General features: G+C 38.9%; 2 protein-coding genes and 3 non-coding genes across 8 annotated transcripts in view; all 5 read right to left on the bottom strand.

Annotated features, from left to right (window-relative positions):
• The window catches only part of arhgef6 (Rac/Cdc42 guanine nucleotide exchange factor (GEF) 6), a 33,076-nt gene extending 19,217 nt beyond the window's left edge, over window positions 1-13,859 (bottom strand). The window contains exons 1-7 of one of the 2 annotated variants that reach the window (XM_027135129.2): window positions 13,563-13,859; window positions 12,514-12,597; window positions 9,270-9,354; window positions 4,016-4,128; window positions 3,709-3,913; window positions 1,501-1,571; window positions 1,299-1,393 (exon numbers count right to left, since the gene is read on the bottom strand). In XM_027135129.2, the coding sequence (XP_026990930.1) occupies window positions 1,299-1,393; window positions 1,501-1,571; window positions 3,709-3,913; window positions 4,016-4,128; window positions 9,270-9,354; window positions 12,514-12,597; window positions 13,563-13,727 (818 nt within the window). In that variant the 5' untranslated portion in view covers window positions 13,728-13,859. The remainder of the gene's footprint in view (window positions 1-1,298; window positions 1,394-1,500; window positions 1,572-3,708; window positions 3,914-4,015; window positions 4,129-9,269; window positions 9,355-12,513; window positions 12,598-13,562) is intronic. The other variant, XM_027135127.2, reaches the window with a different exon arrangement.
• Window positions 13,860-14,019: 160 nt separating this feature from the next.
• On the bottom strand, window positions 14,020-19,255 carry rbmx (RNA binding motif protein X-linked). Of its 3 annotated transcripts, none has more exons than XM_027135130.2 (10): window positions 19,108-19,255; window positions 18,185-18,308; window positions 17,692-17,798; window positions 17,332-17,500; window positions 17,031-17,144; window positions 16,829-16,946; window positions 16,619-16,753; window positions 16,399-16,490; window positions 14,254-15,908; window positions 14,020-14,175 (listed from the first exon to the last, which is right to left on the bottom strand). In XM_027135130.2, exons 2-9 carry the CDS (start codon window positions 18,291-18,293, stop codon window positions 15,616-15,618), a joined length of 1,137 nt encoding a protein of 378 aa, XP_026990931.1. In that variant the 5' UTR covers window positions 18,294-18,308; window positions 19,108-19,255; the 3' UTR covers window positions 14,020-14,175; window positions 14,254-15,615. The 3 variants fall into 3 exon arrangements, with proteins under 3 accessions (XP_026990931.1, XP_047658403.1, XP_026990932.1); XM_047802447.1 differs by having other exon boundaries at window positions 14,254-14,358; XM_027135131.2 differs by having other exon boundaries at window positions 17,031-17,129.
• LOC113636207 lies at window positions 17,205-17,275 on the bottom strand. Its single transcript, XR_003438991.1, has one exon. It is a non-coding gene; the product is annotated as a small nucleolar RNA SNORD61 (small nucleolar RNA).
• On the bottom strand, window positions 17,589-17,663 carry LOC113636206. Its single transcript, XR_003438990.1, has one exon. It is a non-coding gene; the product is annotated as a small nucleolar RNA SNORD61 (small nucleolar RNA).
• LOC113636208 lies at window positions 17,905-17,980 on the bottom strand. The gene has a single exon (XR_003438992.1). It is a non-coding gene; the product is annotated as a small nucleolar RNA SNORD61 (small nucleolar RNA).
• Window positions 19,256-22,809: the final 3,554 nt, after the last annotated feature.

Genomic DNA, 22,809 nt, shown 5'->3' with positions numbered 1-22,809 from the left:
CAGACAGACAGACAGACACACACACAGACAGACACACACACACACACACACACACACACACACAGACACACACACACAGACACACACACACACACAGACAGACACACAGACACACACACACAGAGAGACACACACACACAGAGAGACACACACACACAGACACACACACACAGACACACACACACAGACACACACACACAGACACACACACACAGACACACACACACAGACACACACACACAGACACACACACACACAGACACACACACACACAGACACACACACACACAGACACACACACACACAGAGACACACACACACACAGACACACACACACACAGACACACACACACACAGACACACACACACACAGACACACACACACAGACACACACACACAGACACACACACACACACACACAGACACACACACACACACACACAGACACATTTAAACACATACACATTTAAACATGCATTTTGAATTTAGAAAGAATTCACCTAAGTAAACCAGTCTTATTGCTAAAGTGGGTTAAAAGAGGAAAAAAAACTGCTCCCAGCTAAAAACAACAGAAATATTTACAATTCATTTCTAAATATTCTGCTACACTTTTTTTTTTTTTACATATGTAACATTAACAAAGATTTAATCATATCCCTGTCATTTCACTTTAACATTGATTCTCCTGGTTTTGAAATATGACATACCCCCTCATCCCAGCAGTCTTGTCTTGTAACAAGCTGCATTTTTTTTTATTTCACATTAACAGACAACATTTTAATTGCTGAGAAAAAAAAGTGCATCCGAGTGACTTCTAAAGCATCTTATTTTATAAAAGCATAGATTAAAAGCGTACATGCTGTTGACAAATTCTGTTTCCAGGATGTTCCATGAACACTAATTTCCTTCTGGTTTATTTAGCAGTAAACGTTTGTTATTAGTCATCATTTTGTGACAGAAACAGATCACACTCTTACTTTTAGTTTGCTGCTTTAACCGACTTGCTGTTTGTTATTCAGTTGGATATTTAAAGTCAGTTCTATTATTTTAAAATTCCTTCTATTGAATAATTCTAAAATAAATTCTACACTAAAATAACCAGGTACTGTAGCAATTCTCTGCGATTAAAGAACTGCAACGTTCGCAGTCCATTAGAAATGATTTCATATCTTGACAAGGCCTCAAAAGACACAGGTCCAGTTAAACATGCAGCATATTTTTAAAATAACCTTAAATCGTTAATCAAATTAATGTTACATATTAAAATGGTGTGATTTCTTGCTAAATTCTTGCTTACTTGTCGCTGCCCTGTAGAGGTCGCAGATAGGCGGTGAGAACGGCCTGGAGCTCTTTCACAAACTCGCGCTCATGCTCCAGGATGTCTTGTACCACCTAAGACAAAACCACAACAATGTCACGAGCATGTGGTCTTTCTCCAGAAGCCTGTAACACCTTTGACCTGACCTTATATCCGAATTCTATCCATTGCAGTAACTCACCACATTGTAGTAGTTTTTGGTCAGCTGTGGAACATCGAATCCTTTTACTGCTTTGGGGGAGGTTGGTTTTTCTACACAACACAATAAATTCAGCCGATGTTATTATGAATAAACAGCACCATAATTCACAGCAATTATGTTAATCAGTCCCTCGCTGAGTTTTTTGTGACTGCTGAGGCTGCAGATCTTCCGAATATCCGAAGTTGCTTGATTTTGTGTTTATTTCAGTGCTCACAAAATCCTGGAGGATTAATTATTAATGATTAATTATAGCAGATAGAGTCAAAGTATTCTTATGTTTATATCAGTTTACTGTCACTACAATACTCTGCAAGCATTCTGCAAACTTGTCATACAGATAATGGTACAAGTCTTGTTTAAAAGAATTAGTAGCCAGGCATTGTATAGAAGGCCAGCTATGTTACAATATAAAAATGAATAATGTTGCATGTTGCACGCAGCTTGTTGTACAGCACTTGCTGCAGAAAGTGTGAAAAAAAATACCGATTTGCTAGCAAAGTGAAACCAGAGTGTTCCTTTTCGATGTTTCTTGAAAGTCAAAAAAGTTGTAAAGCGCTCAGTAGGATGAAATATGATACTGACATTACTGAAATCCTGCAGAACAAATAGCTAAAATTCTCTGTACACACAATCTAGCCACACACTGCAAATAAATGACTTGGCAAATAAAAATAGTGGAATTGATCTAGCATGACCTATTTTCAGCCTGTTTTAATCTCTTGCCATCATTTTACTTAATACAAACAGTTATTTCAAGAGAGAAGGAAAATATCTGCTTAAAGATTTTTGCTTTAAGCCTCAAAATGATTGTGTCTACAAATGTATAAAATGGTCTTATGCAATCGTTGAACATTAAATGAGCGACAATATTAAATACTGAGTAGGGTCTGCCTTTGCTCTCAAAACTGTCTCGCTCCTTTATGGCATGGATTCCACAAAATGTTGGAAACGTTCCTTTAACATTCTGATCCATGTTGATATTTTGATATTCTTTGATATCAATAGTTAGAGGTGATCATCTCGACTATAAACTGTTGTAGAATTGACATTAATTACATTATTTACTGTTCAGTGTCACCCGAATGAGGATGTTTCCTCTCAAGGTTTCTTCCTCATATCATCTGAGGGAGTTGTTCCTTGCCACCATCATCACATGCTTGCTCATTAGGCATAGATGTTAGAGATATATAGTAATTTAGCTGTAAACTTTACAATTTGTATTCGGGTTTCTATGATTCTGTAAAGCTGCTGAGATAATGTCTAAGTGATAAACGCACTATACAAATAAACCGAATTGAAAGGAATCTACTGGATTCGGATCTGGTGACTGTAGCGGCCAACTGAAGAAGACTGAACTCATTCATGTCATATTCATGAAAATAGTTTGAGACCATTTTTGCTTTGAGGAATGGTGCGTTGTCATGTTAGATGTAGCTATTAAAAGATGGTAAAATGGCTGCATTGATATGATGAGTGGCCAAAGTGAAAAACTTCCCCAACACCATCACACCACTTCCTCCGACCTAGACTGTTCACACAAAAAAGTTTGGGTCTATGGATTCATGCATTTGGTGCAAAATTCTGACCCTAATGTATATGAACCTCAGCAGAAATCAAGACCATGTTTTCCAGTCAACTGTCCTGATTTAGTGACTCTGTGCCCTTTTGCAGCCTCAGCCTTCTGTTCTTGGGTGTCTAAAGTGGAACCTGACATGGCCTTCTGCCTCAATGTGTCCTGTTGTGCATTCTGAGATGCTTTTCTGCTCAGCACAATTGTACAGAGTGTTATCTGCTAATCCAAATAAATCTAATTAAGCTCATTTAATCAGCTGCTTAATTCTATTTAGTTACAGAGGCTGATTATATTATTAGCTAAAGCTAACATGGCTTTATTGTTAACTTTGCCTCCTCTTTCTATATCAAAGTTCCACATCCATGTCCTTTGTCTCAAACACATATTGTGCAATATTTAATAAAATGCATTAAAATAATTAAACAAGCATAAACAACCCTCTGACCTTTTTCAGAAAGCTGTAGAAGTGATACATAGTCCCTTAATGTGGGGATGATGTAATGTCAACTGATTGAACATGACCTTGGTTTGAATTACTGACCAAGAAGGATTGTGGGTACAAGTTTGCAACGAAGGACTGACCATGACCTCGCATACTGGACTGGGTTACTCACCACATGGTTTGACCTCTCGGACATAGTTGCTGGGGAACCATCCAGTCTTCCCATTGAGCATCCCCTCCCACCACCCTCCCTCTTCCTGCCGGGTTACATGGATCAGATCGCCCTTGTTGAATGACAGCTCGTCTTCGTTGTTCTGCTTGAAGTTAAAGCGTGCCTTCACCACCAGTTGGCCGCCGGCTCCATTTTCTGACATCTCCTGCATCCGAAGGCACAAAGACTATATGTTTAGTCATGTAGGCTATTACCGAGACCTTTAACTCCATGAGCCAGGACCTCTTACTCTGGTCCAAGGTCTTACCACTGCTTTCGATTGTCTCCGCAAGGATCTGGATTTTGAGATGGATGATGACGAGATCGACAAATTAGGAGTGGAGGAGCTGGACTGTGGACATTGCCTCTCAGTATCACGATCTAGCAAGAGGAAAAGGGAAAGAAAGAGAAGGAATGAAGGAGAGAGAGAGAGAGAGAGAGAGAGAGAGAGAGAGAAACAGACAGACATAGAAGAATTAATTTCACAGCACTTAAAAAAAAGAATGACACTTACTTTTAATTCTAATGGCTATTGAGCATGTATTTTATTAAATACGTTACCAAACACATTTAGGACTGTGGATTCATTCTGTATTTTTTCAAGATAATTACGCAGATCAGTGATGTTTTTTCGACGAAACAGCCAGCATGTCTTTAAATGTGAAGTATTTGAATGCAACAATTGTCATTTTCTTTTGCTTTTATAATTATTACTATTTTATTATAAATGCAGCAGGTAGAAAGTTATTATTTCTATTTTAATAAACAAAATTATCTCCAGTTCATTTCAATAGACATGCTACAAATCCGTTTTATTTAGTTTACAATACAGTAAGTATATACAGTATGACTTTCTTGAAGCTTGACATGACATCTGAGAAGTACAAAAATGCTTTGTAGCCATTTCCAGTTATACTTCAGGTCTGTGAAGCCCCTATATACTCAGAGTCTCCTCAGTGAGCTGTATTCACACCACGCTTTCCACAACTCTCATTTCCAGCTCTCTGTTTGTCCACAACCTTTATGTAGCAGTAATGGATCTGCAAGACCGATAGATCTGACAGACTGTAATCAAACATTTACACACCTCCAAAAACACCCTGCAGATCAGAAGTCACAGTCCTGCTTTCATGCTTTCAGCCCTGAAAGCTTCAATCTGGACTGCATGCTGATAACATATAAAAGCAGTGCCCTGTCCATTACACTTGTCGTGTACACAGTAAGAGTGTTATGTTTTATATTTTGAACAGAATGCTGCTCTGCAGGGGCCATCATGCCTCCAGATTACCTCTGTTTCACACAGTGCTGCTCTCCACCTGTTTTGACTACACAATCAGAGTAAAATAGGCTTTTCCACACCTCCAGCACAGAGCTGTGTGGTTGGTTATGTGTGACAATGTACCGTTTCTCAACCGCCAAAAACTGAAATAAAACAAAAAAAAAACCAAAAAAAAAAAAACCAAAAAAAACCTCACATACGGTTGTAAACCTAATTAAAAAATAAACATGCATTTCACATTTTCTCTTAACTGCACAGAACAAAGGGCCATGTCCGTGTGCCAGTATACTACAGACAAATTTACTCTCCTCCATTCTGTTTCATCCTTCTGTTAACCTTCATTTGGTTTGTGCATGCAGTCATTTATATTTATCAAGCTTGAGCTACAGCATGGAAGGCCTTCGTGCATAAAGAGCGATGAGCCAGAGAGAGAGAGAGAGAGAGAGAGAGAGTCAGAGAGCGACAGAGAGAGAGAGAGAGAGAGAGAGAGAGAGAGAGAGAGAGAGAGAGAGAGAGAGAGAGAGAGAGAGAGCGACAGAGAGAGAGAGAGAGACAGGGAGAGAGAGAGAGAGAGAGAGAGACAGAGTGAGTGAGAGACAGAGAGCGACAGAGAGAGAGAGCGACAGAGACAGAGAGCGACAGAGAGAGAGAGCGACAGAGAGAGAGAGCGACAGAGAGAGAGAGAGACAGAGAGAGCGAGCGACAGAGAGAGAGAGCGACAGAGAGAGAGAGAGAGAAAGAGAGAGGAAGAGAGAGACAGACAGACAGACAGGCAGAGAGAGAGAGAGAGAGAGAGAGAGAGAGAGAGAGAGAGAGAGAGAGAGAGAGAGAGAGAGAGAGAGAGAGAGAGAGAGAGAGAGAGAGAGAGAGAGAGAGAGAGACTTGTGTAACACACGTTGTCCTGCCCAGACTGTGAGCAAACAGGGCACAGAACCCATGTGCTTATGCAGATGCAGTCAGTTGCCCAAACAGACTGCTCAATAAACAACTGTCTGCTGGCCAGAACAGAAACAGGGAGCTGCTGCTACTTCAGTGTGAGACCCCATTCACACTTACAGGGGTTTTCCCATTTTACCACCCATTCCCATTTATTTTTAAAGAAAACTTTAACACTATCTTTACTCATTAAAGTTTAATCATATATTTAAGATTTGGACTTAATTTAGTCTCTTTAGAGAACACTTTTATTTAAATTGACATTAGATTCTATTTCACATTTCTACACATTCTACACATCAACATTGCTGTTGCGATTCAGAGATCTGATTTAAACTCATAATGAGGCTTTAATTTTCACCTCACTAGCCTTACAAGTTAATAATGATGATAATATTAATAACAATAATAATAATAATAATAATAATAATAATAATAATACATTTTATTCACAGACTGCTTTTCAAGATACTCAAAGATGCTTTACATAATTAAATAGTCATTATCTAACACATTGTATCCGTATAAAGCACATTATATTGTACTGTGTATACAACACTGGATAATAGCAGAGGAAATAAAAGTGTAATGCTAAGTGCAGTCTGCATATTATACCAGAAAATATGCGATGCAGTTAATGTTCGGCTAGAACAGTTTGCTGCTGCTCAACTGGTGGGAAAAGAATCGCATACCCCGTCTATGAGTCAATGACCCCTGGGAATCCCTGGATACCACTCTGAGAACCATGACTATGGAGTAATAAAGTCTTTTATTTTATACAGATATAAAAAGCACAAATGCCTCTACTTTTATTTACATAATCTTCCTATGAGCCTATTACTGTATTAACCCAAACAATGAATATGATCTAATATCACAAGTTATGTGAATTTTCAGAAGAAAAAACAGCTCGCTGCTATCAATATAATCTACAATATATGACCAAAAGCATGTGGATGATGTGTGACCATCATGCCAATATGTAGGCCATCTCCAAACTTGCCACAAAGCATGAAGTACACAATTGTCTAGAATTCCTGTGTAATCTGTAGCGTTACTGCAAATAAGAGGCTCCAGCAGGATGTCCCTGTGCACAAAGCAAGACTTATAAAGACAGGGTTTGTCAATGATGGTGTGTAAAATCTTGAATGTCCTAAACAGTGCCCTGACCTCAATGCCACTGAACAACTTTAGGATGAATTGGAGCACTGACTCAGTGCCAGGTCTTCTCGTCCAACATCAGTGCCTGACCTCATTACTGCTCTTCAGGCTGAATGAGCACAAATCCCCACAGCCACACTCCAAACTCTAGTCAAAAGCCTTCCCAGAATAGTGAAAGAATGTTAGAACAGAAAAGGGGGAATAAACACACACATATGGGGTGTTCAACAAACACAGCAGCTGATAAAGCCTCCACATGCTTTCTGACCATAATCTATAGAGACTGTAAATTCAACCATAAACAAGATTTCAATACATTTCTGTACACTAGACTCACAACCTTTCTCTGCCTTTTATTGTTGTATGTCTAGAAACAATATTTTGGCTAAAGGCTTCTGATGAAAGTGACAGAATGTGTTAGCCACTTTTCAGATGTCTGTATTAAAGATCTTTCTATACTCGAGCCTTATATATGTGGCTATACCTCTCCACACATCCCTTAGGTCTTAACAGCATACCATTGCAAAGCAGAAAGTATATTTTCACTTTATTCTTATGCTTTATTTTGATTTGTCAAGACTTAAGCAACATGATATTATTGGATTAACTGTGAATTCCACAATCTTCCAGAGAACACCAGCGCAAAATATGAAGCTGTGTGGCAAAGTTACGGGAACTAAATCCAAAACGAACAACTCCCCAAGACCAAATCCATGACAAAAGATCTGATACTGATCATACGGAGAAATTGGGAAAAGCCGAGTCAAAGGTCGGATCTAAACGTGGCTGGAATGTTGTGGGGGATTTCGGGAACAGTGGTGATGCAAGAAAGCGCTCTAACGTTAAAGCGTAAAAGCAGGACAGGTCTAAAATTCTAAACAAAATAATGAAAAGTATAGGAGGTACTTTTCTAAGTTGTATTCTAAGCATTGTTACATGATTTCCAGCAAAAATCACTGTCGTGATGCACAGGAAACAAGAGTTAAAATTCATGGGCCTTAAATCCTACAACCCTGCATTACAGAACTAGTTCATTTCATATTTCATGCACCCTCTGGAAGTGCATCACACCCTAACCACTGACCCACCACAGATGATTCATACCTACTGAAAATATCATACAAAATCATTTTGGTAATTTGCTTCAAAGGCAATTAGACAAATTATATATTAAAAATGATGAGAGAGCTGAGCCAATGCAGTTATTTTGGGTAATGGATGTGAACTGTAGGAAATGTATTAATAGTCTAGCCATGAGCAATGCAAACACAAGCTGTGTCCCAAATGACCCACTATACACTATGCACTATATACTCTATTCTAGAAGGGTAGGATCATCTCAAATGGGTCATTTTACTAACCGGTAGTATAAGCCATTTCCCAGTTGATGGCAAATGATGTCAAACGCACGTAATGTGACATCACTAGCTATAGCACAGTGAATTTTTTAAATGTTGAACAATATACTACACAACATGGGCTAATATAAATAAATAAATAAATTTGTGTGTAAGATCAGTCCATCAAAGTGTCGTCAGCCATTTTGAAAAAAGTTTTTCCCCCTCATCCATCATCAGCACCTGGTAGCTCCGCCCCTTTCCGCTAAGTACGCAACTTTGTGCGTGTTGAATGCATAAAGTGTCCAATATTCCACACTTCATTTTTCCGGTTGAATATGTGCATCAATAGCTACCTGGAATTGTCATCATGAACACACTATTTACACAATATACTACAAAACACTGTCATCTTGTGCGTAAGTATGTGATTTGGGACAACTACTGATTTAGTGAGTTAACATAGCGGTGCACAGCTTGACCAAAAACCAAATCTGTATAATCGGTCAAATACTATTATTGATGTTCATGCAGAAAGATGTAGCTAATGGTACTAAGTAAAAGCGCAGGATTGTTCAGTGCCAGTTTTGCAGCATCTGTGTGAAAGACCTACTCTTACTGGTTTATGAGAGACCTTTAGTGTTCAATTTTCTGAGGAAAAAAAAATAAACACAAGGCTTATTTAATGCCAAAACTTGTACAGGGTTGTACACCCACCTCGTACACATGCACCCATTTCACACAGATATCATGAAGTAGAACATCACTATGTTGTGTAAGATATGTCATGATCGCTGCCAGATAAATACCTTGAGTGGCGACGTTTACCGCTGACAGCGTAGACAGAATCTTGCTAAAATTCTCACCAGTATATAAGCTTTCAGGTTCAAACCCCTAGAAAAAGAAAAAGAAGATAAAGTGAGAACCACTAAGTGAAACAGGAACCAGAATACAAATACACTGCTGAAAAAAAAAGGCTTCGGTGTAAACAGTCAGAAAAAGATCAGTATAAAGTTCAAACACCACTGAGGAACATATAATGATCTCCAAAATGGTCTCCACGTTGGTCATTCGCTCTCTACCCTTCACTACTCACAGTCTGCTATCCGTTTTCTTCTAACGGGTTAGGTTTCACATTTTAAATAAAACATCATAAATACAGGCTTTACATGGTACAACGATCTGCACTAGTCTTCTTATCTGTTAAAACCCCCTTTAGCAGTTTTGCACAGGATAATATGAAGAATTAAAGAAGGTTATTGTGCTCTGTGAGGCAACTTACTGTTTGAACTGCTTTCACATCTGACATGAACAGAGACTTTATATATTTCACACTCATCTATCACGATAATTCCCAGTTGTATGTGTTTATAACCAAAATAATATATTGTTTATAATTATGATCAAAATTCAAACCACTTTTAACTAGCCTTTGTCTTTATTCGTGATAAAGCCTAATGATAAAATGGAAAAATGTGAACTATTTGAAGCTTTTTAAGTGTTTAAGTGCACGCTTAAATTAAAATCAATGATCTAGAATAGCTAAAAACAAATGCATGACTTTCTTCATGGGCAAATTACATTTATAGTTTCCATTCCTCCGGCTATGAAGAGGACTTGATGTCTTGGCCAAATTCCCCCCTTTCCTACATTTTAGAGATGTTATCTTTAAGACTGCTATCTGAAGTGTCCTTTGTTATGTTTTAGAGTTTTAAGATGTACAGTATTCCTTCGTGTGTTCTCCTATTATCCATTCATCAGAAGCTTGGGAGTATGAGCTTACCATCAGACAGAAGACAAGAAGGTGGATCTTCCTACTGGTAAATTAAACACTTAGATCTGCTATTACATTCTGCTATGTTAACATCATTATAACAAACTGATTTACAAAGTTTCCAAGAGAGTTTATTTATATGTCCTCAAAGTAACAACATCCTTCCATTCATTTTCTATATCACTTATTCTACACAGGGTCACTCACTCTCTCTCTCTCTCTCTCTCTCTCTCTCTCTCTCTCTCTCTCTCTCTCTCTCTCACACACACACACACACACACATACATGCACAAACACACACACGTGCGTGCATGCACACACAGACAAATAACAATTTAGAGGTGCATGCAACACATGTATTTGGACTTAAGAATGTACATGGAGGAAACCTACAAAGCACAGGGAGAACAATATCTAACACAAAGCAGAGGCAGGAATCCAACCCCCAGCCCTGAAGGTGTCACGCAAATGTGCAAAACTTAAATATATCCGGCACCATTCATTCAAACACACATCACTTACATTTACATACGAACCATAAACACACACGTGCAGGCTGAACACAAAGCAAATAGAATCCTGGCTTAAAAATGGATTTGAAAATTTAGAACACATGAACCTCAAAAGCCAACAACAACAAAGGTCTGACAATATTAGTCTGACAAAAAAGGCAACACTTGATTATGAAATTGAATTGTATATGCCACTAATAATCATTTCAGTATATTTGCACCTGAGCCCTAAGACTGCTTCCTATTGTCGGCTCACTTGCCACAAGGTTGGCTTCACTTTGAGAACAAGATTGGCAAGCAGTTAGCCGTATGTCTGTATTACCACTGTGTCAATGCACTAAACATTTCAAAAGCAAATGTATGCCAAAATAGTATTACAAAATGGTAATTTTGTTTAAAACTTCTGAAATAAAAGCCTTACTGCTACTGACTACTAATAAATAAGCATCACAGTGTCAAATGTGTATGATAAACACTAACATTCTGAACTCTTAGAATTAGGATAAAATAAAAGAAATGCGATGTACTTCATTACTGCTTAGGAACACTAAGCCACAACACGATAAAGTCTGAATAATAGGTAAGAGAGCTTTTGGACTACTTTTACTTTGTTTCTGCTTTAAAGTGTGTCCACAAAAAGCAGAAGCGAAAGTTGGGTAAGTGGCTTCTTTATCCAGTCACATGGTTTACATCTTCTGTAAGTGATGACCTTCTTCTCAGGTCTCATATGTTCTGCTTTGAAACATGTTGTCCATCTGCATTGTAGCATCACATCCTGAAAGTGTTTTTTTCCATAACATGATGCTAATACGGTGAATTTTCTTACTTCATTTTTGAACTAGTGTCAAATTGCAGACGTGGTTTAAAAAAAATCAGACCAATGAGACACGATCGAACGGACAAGCAAAATCGAGTCTTGGAGGAGAAGTTGAAAATATACTGTATATACATATATATATATATTTTTTTTTTAAAGCACAGATACAACCAAAACACCTTGAAAAATCCTGACGTGTCACTGCTAGTCCAACCTCACCTTCCAGGTGACAGTGCTGCCTGGACATGTTGCACTTACAAACTGGAAATAGCCCTTCAAATTGAATGAAAAGGAAAAAAAAATAGCTTCTCTTCACAATTCAGCACTGCTTTTTATTATTATTTCACTAATTATAAGTCCCCTGCTGGCTTCTCTTCCCAAGTTTCTGTATTCATAAAATGCCACAAGTAACAACAAAACTATACCATGAACTCATTTTAGCAGAAACAGCTGTGAACTGTACAGTTTGATAAGTATGCTGTAACCGGCTCAACAAACCAGCAGAATAAACAGTGATACAGGATACAGATTCCTAAAAAGTTCCTATTAGTGCAAAGAAATCTGAAACCATTCTGTCTCAAAAAGTGTGTAATTATATTCCTCTACAAATGTCTCCGACCTGCAAAGAAGAGTTCTTCTATTACTGGCTCTCCAGCTAGACATTTAATCAACAATATCTGTCCAGGCATATGTGATTTTGTTTATTGTTTATCTAAACCGAGCAACATGTCAGTGATACACAATGTTCTTCTCCACTAGTCCAATCACTAAGAGCACTTTCTTAGAAAATAGTTCTCTCATGCAGACCTAATATTGATCTCTGATCATTAATATATCCCCCATAATATACAGTCCACTTCTATGCATATGTCCTGGTTTAAGGAGACATTCATCATCATCATCATCATCATCATCATAATAATAAATAATAAGGTTCGATGACAGCTTACCTCAACCTTTAAGGAAACACATCCTTTCAAAAACTCCCGAATGTTGCCAAGGCAGTCGGCTTCACATTTAGGATCCGGACAATACTGCAAAAAGCAATCAATCAATCAATAACACAAATGTCCCGATGTGTACACGATCTCCTGCAACCGGACGAGAAACAAGAGCTTATGTTTTGTCCCGTATTTGTCGAGTTAGTGCACTGGTTCTCTCGTGTGTTTGCTCTTGTATTTAACGCTCACAGCTCTCTTTCCTCGTCACACCAAGCTTTGTGGAGGAAGTGACGATCTGCTCAGGCTCTAGCGACAAGTACGGACACATTAAAGCTGGGCTTCGGTGCAAAACAGTATCGCTACGTTATATATTCTGTCGAGCGCACCGCTTTTAGCTAATATGCTTAGCAACATGCTAAACGGAAGCTAACACAGGAGGCCTTTATCGACTGTAGTACGGTGTAAAGGGGTCATAATTTCATGTTCAGCACATTAACTAGTTCTAAACCCAAACAGCAAGCTAAGCTAAAATATTTATTTATATTTACATCTATATATACACACGATAAATGTGTCAGGATTTGATTGTTGTGGCTTTTACAAGCAGTTTAGTAGCTTGTTTGCAGCGGTTACGGAAATGAAACCACAGACTAAATTGTTGGGTATATAATGTTATATTATTTATGTATACCACACTGCTAGTATAGTAGCTGGTAGAAAGGACCAGCTTTGTTATCGTGTAACACGATACAGAAGACAAGGACGTTAGAGAATGCGGAACATTTGGTCCTGAGACAGGAAGTCGGAGTTTACATCGCAATTAAACAGGGCGTTTTTAGATCACTATCAATAAATAAGGATTTAGTACGGAAGCCTTTTTACGTGTTATTTTCTACCCTAGAACACAGCACGTATTTATCCATGCGGTTTGATGGAAAGCGTCGTCGTCCCTTTATACCTTCCTATTCACTTTATTTAAGCTTTCAATTTAAAAGCAACCATAAAGCACAGTACAGTCACTTTAGATCAGTGTTTTTTATACACCGGAATCCCGTTACCTTTGTAATAGATCCCGGGACGAGTCGCTCCATAAGCTTACACAAGACGGATCCATCTCGAAGTGACGCTTTGAGAAATCCCTCTGGATCCGCGATGTTCTTTTTGGGCGAATTAAGGACTCCTAGTGAGATGAGCCAGGTGACAGTTCGTTCCTCCGGGTTCATGGCTGATATCGAGCCACACTGCTGCAGCACACAGGCCGCTGCGCACTGCTGCTGCCCACATCCGCAACACTTCTGCTTTGCGGAACAGCGTTCAAAACCAGCAGCACAGCATCAGCACTGACTCTTGAAGAGGATAACGTACATCCCGCCAACAATGACTAGACCTCCTTTCTTAATATATTCAGAGTCGGTAAAAGTGCTTCTTACTGTTCCAACATAACGAATAGACCAGTAATAAGTAACACAATACAATTCAAACAGTGTGGTCGTACAAATAATGAACAGACACAGCTTCAAAATAGAGCAAATGTTTATTTCAAAAGTAGAAATTTAACCCCTTACAACACAATGGCATCCAACTCAAAATTGCATCACTTTGCAAGCTTAGACTCGGTTCTATCTGAACGACTCACTCACTTTAACCACTATGCACACACTCAATCTGGATCTGAAAGAAAGAAGAAAGAGAAATGAGAAACTGGAAACAGTTCTTAATGTTTAAATGTGTCAAAGGAAGTGGGTATACCTGCTGATCACTGTACATGCCGAGTATATATAGCTACCACCAAGCAGCCATCAGCACTGAAGAACTACAAGCTCAGGTCATGTTGAGCTGGCTGTTGTGTTCATCCTGCAACAAGAAACATCTAATTAACATACTGCTGGAACCAAATATCTATTAAAAATGGGTACATGAGAACAAACATTGAATTAAACAGGATCCAATTTCATTGGCTTCCAGTTATTTTCCAGGCTGAATTTTAGAACAGTGTCTTTTCCAGGCGTGTCCTTTGTTAGAATGGGCATGCTTGTGAACGGCTTTGGCTTGTGTAAAACTAAAGCAACAGCTAAAATAAGGTTCCACTGACAATGGTATGGAAATGATTTGATATTAGGAGGACTTACACTACATTGTAGAAATAGTCCAAGGTTAGGAAGCTTCATCTTAATATCCTTATAATGCCATTTGTCACTTGCACTGTGTTGTTGTAGAGTTGGAAATCCATGTTTCCCCATTCATTCATTCCCCTTCATGTCATTCATTCCTGAGACTATGGGCCTTTAAATTCAAATGATCCACTGATTTTTTTTTAACAAAAGATTCCTTTGGTTGCAGACTTTGTTTTTGAGTCAGGTTGTACAAGCATGAAATAATTGTAGTGTTAGATTGCAGGTTATCGTCTGCAATGCCAGAAGAGGTATAGATGGTGTGCTAACTAACCTATAGTTGAGATACCACTCAAAGCATTGCGTCAAGTTCACTTAGACCAGAGACAAAAGGTTTTGCTTTGCTTACCAGCTGATGTCAGGTTTAATCTGGTGTTGAATTGTTTCCTGCATATTGGTTGTCTTTGGAATGGTCGTTGTAAGCCGTCAGTGTTTAGGGCTTTGTGATGAGGAATCCATTTGCACTGAGGAAAACTATACTGATAAAGAATTTGGCAAAGACATTGGTCTCGTTCTCAACAGACTGAACACAGTCAACAAGATTCTCCACATAATCTAAAATGGATCAAGTTTAAGCTTTGCCTCACCGTGAATGAGGCTGGGAGATGACAATTTTCACCATTTATGTGGGTCCTCTTGGAACAGGAGTGGGGCATGAATGTTTTGATAAAAACTTTTATTGGTAGATGAAAAACAATACTCTTGGGCATTGCAGGGTTTTTAACATCACTAGGGCACAAAACTAAACACTTCACTTAAATTGGCAACAGTACTATTAAACGAGACACGGTCAGGGGAAAAGAAACAAACACTCAGGGGGGGAAACTCAAAAAAAGGTTGTGTACAGAATGAAACCGAAGCTAAAAGTTTATCTAGAAGTTAAAATTGTAGCCTCTCTTGTCTCACAATGTGACCTAACCCTTTTCCATCAAAGTCCATCTCAGTACCGACTTCGGTTCATTCCTCTATCTGCTCGATTAGCTCCACGACCCCGAGGTGCGCCTCGGCTTGAGCTGCTGTATTGGCGAGGAGGGTAGCCTCTCTCAAGGTCTTGCCTGGCCGGGCGCTCGGCACGGCTAGCAGAGTACGACTCACTCCGACCGCTGGTGTAACTGTCGCGACTGCCATAGCCATCCCTGGAACTGCTGCCATAGTCGTCATAGCGACTGCCTCCACCACTCCCACCGTAGGATGGAGGGGGGCCCCTTGAGGGTGGGGCACTGCGTGAGTTACCTGCAGGGTCAACGGGTCATGTAATTGGCAAAATTCACAGACATTTTTTGTGCAAGTTGTCAAGTGCCCAATGTCCTAAAAATATTCCTCATGGCTGGTATGAATGATTTATAGATCAGGGCCATAAGCACACTCAAGTGTTCCATGATTTAAATGTGAATGACTCTGGTGCTCTGGATTTAAGAATTAAACGAAGTTAACATATTGGTTCAACTTGTATCCTTTAGGGAAAAGGTCAAGATTGTAGATTGTAGTTTGATCACTTTGCATCTTGTTTGATTTAGACTGGGCTCTTGGAAAGGCTCAAAGAAGGAGGAAAAATCTTATGAGGGATTTCTTGTTGAGCGATTCTGAAATTGTACGACTTTAGTTGAAAGGCAGCTTTGGAGGTACCCTTGACTACTTGGATTGACATGAGGCAGTCTTGTCCCAGGATGCTGTTCGAGTACATCCTTAAGCTCTTTTCTAAAAAACAAGTTTGGAATCTTACCGTAACCATCATAGGGTTCTCTGTAGGAGCCTCCAGTTGTTCTCTCCATATAGCCTCTAGGTTCACGACCTCCACTGTAACTGTCACGATCACTAAAGGAAGAAAGAAAACAAAAATCAACCAAGAGGTTCAATGTCTCAAAATGTACAAGTAGAAAAGAAGCATTTTAGATTAGATTCAACTTTGGCATTACACATGTACAAGGCAACGAAATTTATACCTGTAGCTTCGAGACATTGAACCATAATCATCCCTGGAACTCGACTGGGATGCATAATCACGATATGAATAGTCACGTGGTGGAGGCCCATAGTCCCGGTTTTCCCTTGAGCTCATGTAGTCCCGACTAGAATAGCTATACATCATGGATTGTGAGGTACACCAAGATACATATGAAGTTGTTCAATAAGACTTCATTTATGTGCCTCACCTGTCTTTAACACTGTAGTGATCATCACGTGGGGATGGGTAATCATCCCTCCTTGACATAAGAGAATCTCTGCGAGGAGGAGGAGGACCATAAGGATCCCGATCCCTAGACATTGGTGCTGCAAAACAAAATTAAAGAATACAAATTGTAAACCAGGTGTAACAAAGCAAAAACATAAAAAATGTATTTAAAAATCACTTACGCCTGCCCATTGGCCCAGAAGGTGCTGATCGCTTTGGTGGTGGCCCTCCATTGCGCATGGGTGGTCCTCTTTTTGGTGGGGGTCCTCTGGATGACATCCCTTTAAAGAAAGGTTCTACAATCTCTAGGTTATCACAACACTTTACAAAACAGCAGACAAATTAGATACACAAATAGGCTCAGTACTTCTTAGAGAACAAGTGAAAAATCAACTCCAATGGATCAAATGAAACAAGTCATCATAGCCCACAAATTAAGCACTGCAAAAATAAAGGAAAGGTCTTTAATCTTTTCTTTAATACCTCTGCTTGGTGGGCCCCGCATTCCACTGGGACCCCCTCTGGACCCCCGTTGCCCTCGAGGAGAACCACGACTGCGTGGATGCACCGACGATGGGGGGCCTCGACGGCCAGATGACTCAAACTGAGGCTTTGTTGCCTGCTCCACTTTGATGGGTTTACCATCCAGGGCCTTGGAAAAGCAAAGGCTTACTTTAAAGATGTATAGGCTAAAACCAGTATTTATATACACATTTATTTTGTCTAGAATGTTCATAAGTAAGCTCAGTACTTCTTAGAGGACAGTTGTCCTAAATCAGTTCAAACTGATCATTACCATAAAGCATCATCACAGCTTACTACCACAGCTTAACGTGATCTTACCTTTCCATTCATTTCCCTCACAGCATCTTTTGCATCACCAGGATTCTCATAAGTCACAAAAGCAAACCCTCTGGACTTATTGGTCTCACGATCCTTCATCAACAGAACTATTAAGTGGAGGAGAAAATGCAAAAAAAAAAAAACAAAAACAAAAACAATTGTTTAAAAGTGCAAACCATTAAAATTTTAAAATGGAAATAAAAGCATGTATGCAAGCTCAGAACTTCTCAGAGGTATTGATGCAATTATTTTCATTTTGTGGCTCAATTCCAAAATTGTTCATCACAGCTCGCAAGGCACCCACTGAACAACTATGATGTTTGTACCAAAAGTACAAAAGTTCACTCAATAGCAAGCCCCACCATGTCCATGTCTGACAATTCCATGCAAATTTTTACTTTGTACCATTAGCATATATTAATCTCCCTAATTCACAGTGATCAACATAACAGCAATGTCAGACCCCTTATTTATTCTTAATTTCAATAATTACCTTCAGATATCCGGCCAAATTTGCTGAAATAGCTTTCAAGAGCTTTCTCTGTAGTTTCAGTGTTCAAGCCACCGATGAAAAGCTTCCCAGGCCTGTCTGCCTCCGCCATAGTCAACTGTAAGGACTTCGAGAGAAAAGGCTTCATTATAAAATAGTGTTTACTGAATGAAGCACCGGTTATAATTCACAATGTTGGGCTACAGTGAGAACTTGTAAATAAAACAAAAAATAGGAACATTGTACACAATTCAAAAAGTTATTTAAATAAGTAGTGCTGCATAAAACAAGGTATGACAGTAAAAATTACTGTTCTATAAAGTTCATTTTAATGCTTTATCTTGCTGTTTATTGAATCCAGCTCGTGCACCAGCTGCATCTATGACTAGTTTTACATGTTAGCTTTGGTTAAAATACTACTCTCACAACAAGTAATGATATCCAAATACCCTATCTAATATTAGCGCCAACTCGAAACTAAACGCAAACGTACGCGGTTTATTTTAGTCAGCACGATAGAGATATATATGTTTAAACGTTAAAGCTAGCTTGTTTGGTTAACGTGATTCTCAAAATGGCGGATGCTGCTGGCGATTTCACTTTTTTTGTACAGCCCATGGGCATTGTGGCTACGATACTCGATTTGCTCCCTAACTATAAACCGTTATGAGCGGTTATGCCGTTATATCCGTTAAATTTGAACGTTAATAAAACAACGTTTGTGAATTTATGCTGCTGCTGCTCCTAGTGCTTAGCCACGCTAGCAGGTTTGTGAGGACGCAGCGTGCTAATGCGCTATTGGACATATCTTACTTGTTCAACAGTGCAATTTGTTAACAATTCTGAACTAATATTTGGTTCTCGTCATAATAAGCGAGAATAAACCTACCCAGGGTAACAAACGACGGTCATTTAAGAGCACTCACCTGACAACGTCGGACACTCAACAGGGGAAGCTAAAAAGACCTCACGCTGCCTTTAATCATTCAGACGTCCCACCCGTGGTAATGTAAATTGTTGCGCATGCGCTCTGTTCGACGAGTAGTCTCGCGTGAAATACATGATTTAATAGGGTCGAACGGGATCTAAACTTTAACGAGGCCCACATTTTTTAGTATTATTATTATTATTTCAAAATCTTAACATTCAAATCAAGATACTAAATATGAATCCATCTATAATTTAGAACATTTGACATCAACAAAAAGTACAAATCCCAGGTCCACCAAGCTACCACTGCTAGGCCCCTGAGCAAAGCCCCTGAGCAAGGCCCTTAACCCTCAGTTGCTCAGTTGTAAAAATAAATAAATAAATAATGTAATGAGATAACACCATCTGCAGGGATGTGGTGGTTCAGCAGTTAGGGTGTGGGACTACTGATCAGAAGGTCATGAGTTTGAATCCCAGGTCCATCAAGCTGCCCCTGCTGGACCCCTGAGCAAAGCCCCCTGAGCAAGACTCTCAATTACTCAGTTGTATAAATTGAAAAAGAAAAAAGAAAAAGTTAAGTGTGTCTGGTAAATGTACAAAAACAGAATGCTTTCTTAATAAAACAGCTATTGGTTTCAGTCTATAAAATTGAAAACATGTTTCCCTGCTGAGACTGTATGCCACTTCTCACTCTGATTAAATGCTACAATTGAAGTAACACATATTTAAGGGTTATTTTATTTATTCTGTCAGATATACAGTGATTCTTTTAAGGGAATTTTATGTATTTTCTGTGAAAATCTCAGCACAATCACTAAAGACACTAAAGACTGTTGTTTTGTTTTTGTTTGTTTGTCTTGATTTTGATAAATCTGTCTTAAGGATAATTTGGTAGTGTTAAGAGATGTTTGGCAAAACTGAAATATACAAAAATATACCCTGAATATATAAATTATTCCCTGAATCAGAATTCCAGGATATCAGAAAAAGCATTCTAGTTATTTAAAAGGCAAAACAAATCAGTCAGAACATTAACAGAACAGAAAACTAACATTAAATGAACACACTGTTAACAGACAGCTTTTGATTTGAGTCTACACTTTGTATATTTGACCAATATTCATGAGACAATCCATATATCCATATTCTGTACCACTTATTTTACACAGTGTTGATGGAACCTGGAGACTATCCCCAGGGCTCAAGGCACAGGCTGGGGGACACCTTGGGTGGAGTGCCAACCCATCACAGAGCACATTTTCACACACTGCAGACAATACCACTCCCGCTGGATAATCAATCTAAACCCCACTGCATGTTAGGACTTGTGATTTAGTTTATCACATTCACACTCAAAACTGTTTAACAGAGCAAGGGCAGATGTTCATATAGGAGGGAACCACTGACAGGCTCCTTGGCACCTTGACTGTCAAGACTATCTGCCGTTTGCTTTAGGAGGCCTTTCCCAGGCTTAGCTTAAAACATTTCCAGGTACCATTTTCAAAGCCTCCATTCACCAGCTATGAGTAGAAAGTTTCCTTTCTGCTTATATTAGGTGCATGGTATGTCACTAAAACATTTCACAAGTATAGGAAGCATTTACTTCATACAAACTGGAGTACAGGTTTTTTCTTTGATGGATTATGTTATGCATGAGATAGCACTTAAGGGTAAGTTAGTTGATGTAACATTATTGATAACTCCACCATTTTGTATTCAGTAGCAGGGATTTATTTTAAAGTACATGATTCTAGCCTTATAAATATATCAGCATGTGTTAAATAAATACAACATTCAGTTTGATTGGATACAAACTTTAATTGGATTGGATATCACCCATAGTCCAAACTACAGAGAAGAGTCACAACAGCCATATTGGAAATATAGAGCCCATGTCTAAATCCTGTAGAAGTGGAAGCCAGGCACCATCTATGTGCTCACTGCATTGAAGTTGACTAAACAAACGAACATGATGTCTGATTGTGATATCAACTGTGCTGACTGCAAAGTATGTGCCACTGACAGATTTAGACTTCAGATACAAATTTAGCCTAAACTCAAGCTTAAACATCTTGCTAGGCACAAATGCTCTAGTTCTGTGCCGACTAATAATCACAACAAGGAGCCAAGAAATCAGTCTGAGCCAGAGCTCAGTGGATTGTGTTCTGAGTAAAGTGAATAATAACAAGTTTTTCGTTGTGTTGCTAACATTCTCACCAGATGAAGGGCTACACCCACATATGTGCTGCTCATGTGCTTAATACAGATAGACTGATGATGTCCTAGTGAGGGCACTGCATTGAATGTGACACACACTTGCAATAAATTAGCAATTGAAAAGTACTGCTATCATCAGATCAAGCTTGTCGATGCCAATGTAAGTGAGCTGAACAACACCTCATTGCTATGTTCACATATGAGTGAAAGTGGCTGTTGGTGACTAGACGTGGGTGTGTTCAGTGACGTAACAAAGGTAAGAGAAGTTAAACTAAACTAAAGCCACACAGTTCAGTTACTAACCGTTCGACTGAAAACAGTAAAGCGCATATGATCTGTGATTTAGCAGCAAGAAAAGTGATTTATAAAGTTACTTGTGCCACCCTCTGACAAATGTTATTACTATGGAAAAAAGTAATAGGAACATCTACTGAAAATCTTAATAAATCATTTAATAAATTATTTAATTAAAAACATAATATGTAAACTAAGAACTAGGGGGCACCTTGGCTTAGTGATTAGCACGTTCGCCTCACACCTCCAGGGTTGGGGGTTCGATTCCCGCCTCCGCCTTTTGTGTATGTGGAGTTTGCATGTTCTCCTCGTGCCTCAGGGTTTCCTCCAGGTACTCTGGTTTCCTCCCCCGTTCAAAGACATGTATGGTAGGTTGATTGGCATCTCTGGAAAATTGTCCATAGTGTGTGTGTGTGTGTGTGTGTGTGTGTGTGTGTGTGCGTGCCCTGTTATGGGTTGGCACTCCGTCCAGGATGTATCCTGCCTCGATGCCTGATGACGCCTGAGATAGGCACAGGCTCCCCGTGACCTGAGAAGTTCGGATAAGCAGTAGAAAATGAATGAATGAATGAATGAATGAATAACTAAACATAAACATCTTAGAAGTGTGAGAATTTCTTATATGGATACGAAGTCCTTTGTTATACAAGTAAATGTGTATCCTCAACTCTTAATGATAGTGTTGAGTATTTTTTTAAAAAAACAACAACTGGTTAACAAATGGTTCTAACTCTAATCCACATAATCAAAGTGTAACCATACCCTGAGTTTGTCAGACTGGTTTGTTTTGTTTTAACAAAGAAATATCTTTAGTCAATTATGTAGTAAAGCTTTGTCTAAGGACATGTTCATTCAACAATTATGAAAGGAGACTTTGGTGCCAGTGCTTTGTAACAGACAGCACATTTTCTCTCACAGGCAGGTTTTTATTGTTATTACTTCCGCTGAGGTAAAAAGAAGCTATAGGGAACGACATAGCTCTTTATAGCATTATAGTGATGATAAGTAATAACAGAATCAATCTCATCTTAAAGACATTATAAATGGTAAAAAGCCATAAAATGTCATTCATTAATAAATTCAAAGTTGGCCGATTCCAAAAAAAAGGAACAACAGTTTTGCCAGAGGCATCACAGAAAGAGCAAGTGGAAGAGATATCACTTTTAAACTTTTTTAATGGCTAGCTG

The sequence above is a fragment of the Tachysurus fulvidraco genome, chromosome 17, assembly GCF_022655615.1.
Source record: "Tachysurus fulvidraco isolate hzauxx_2018 chromosome 17, HZAU_PFXX_2.0, whole genome shotgun sequence".
NCBI lineage: Eukaryota > Metazoa > Chordata > Actinopteri > Siluriformes > Bagridae > Tachysurus > Tachysurus fulvidraco.
The sequence above is the reverse complement of the archived record's forward strand: the minus strand, read 5'-3'. Positions and strand labels throughout refer to the sequence as shown.

Coding starts and splice junctions, on each gene's coding strand:
- rbmx (XM_027135130.2), bottom strand. CDS start 18,293: ATGGCGGAGGCAGACAGGCCTGGGAAGCTTTTCATCGGTGGCTTGAAC. Junction 16,754..16,828: donor CACTACAGTGTTAAAGACAG/GTGAGGCACATA, acceptor CATGATGTATAG/CTATTCTAGTCGGGACTACA. Junction 16,491..16,618: donor TCAATGTCTCGAAGCTACAG/GTATAAATTTCG, acceptor TTCTTCCTTTAG/TGATCGTGACAGTTACAGTG.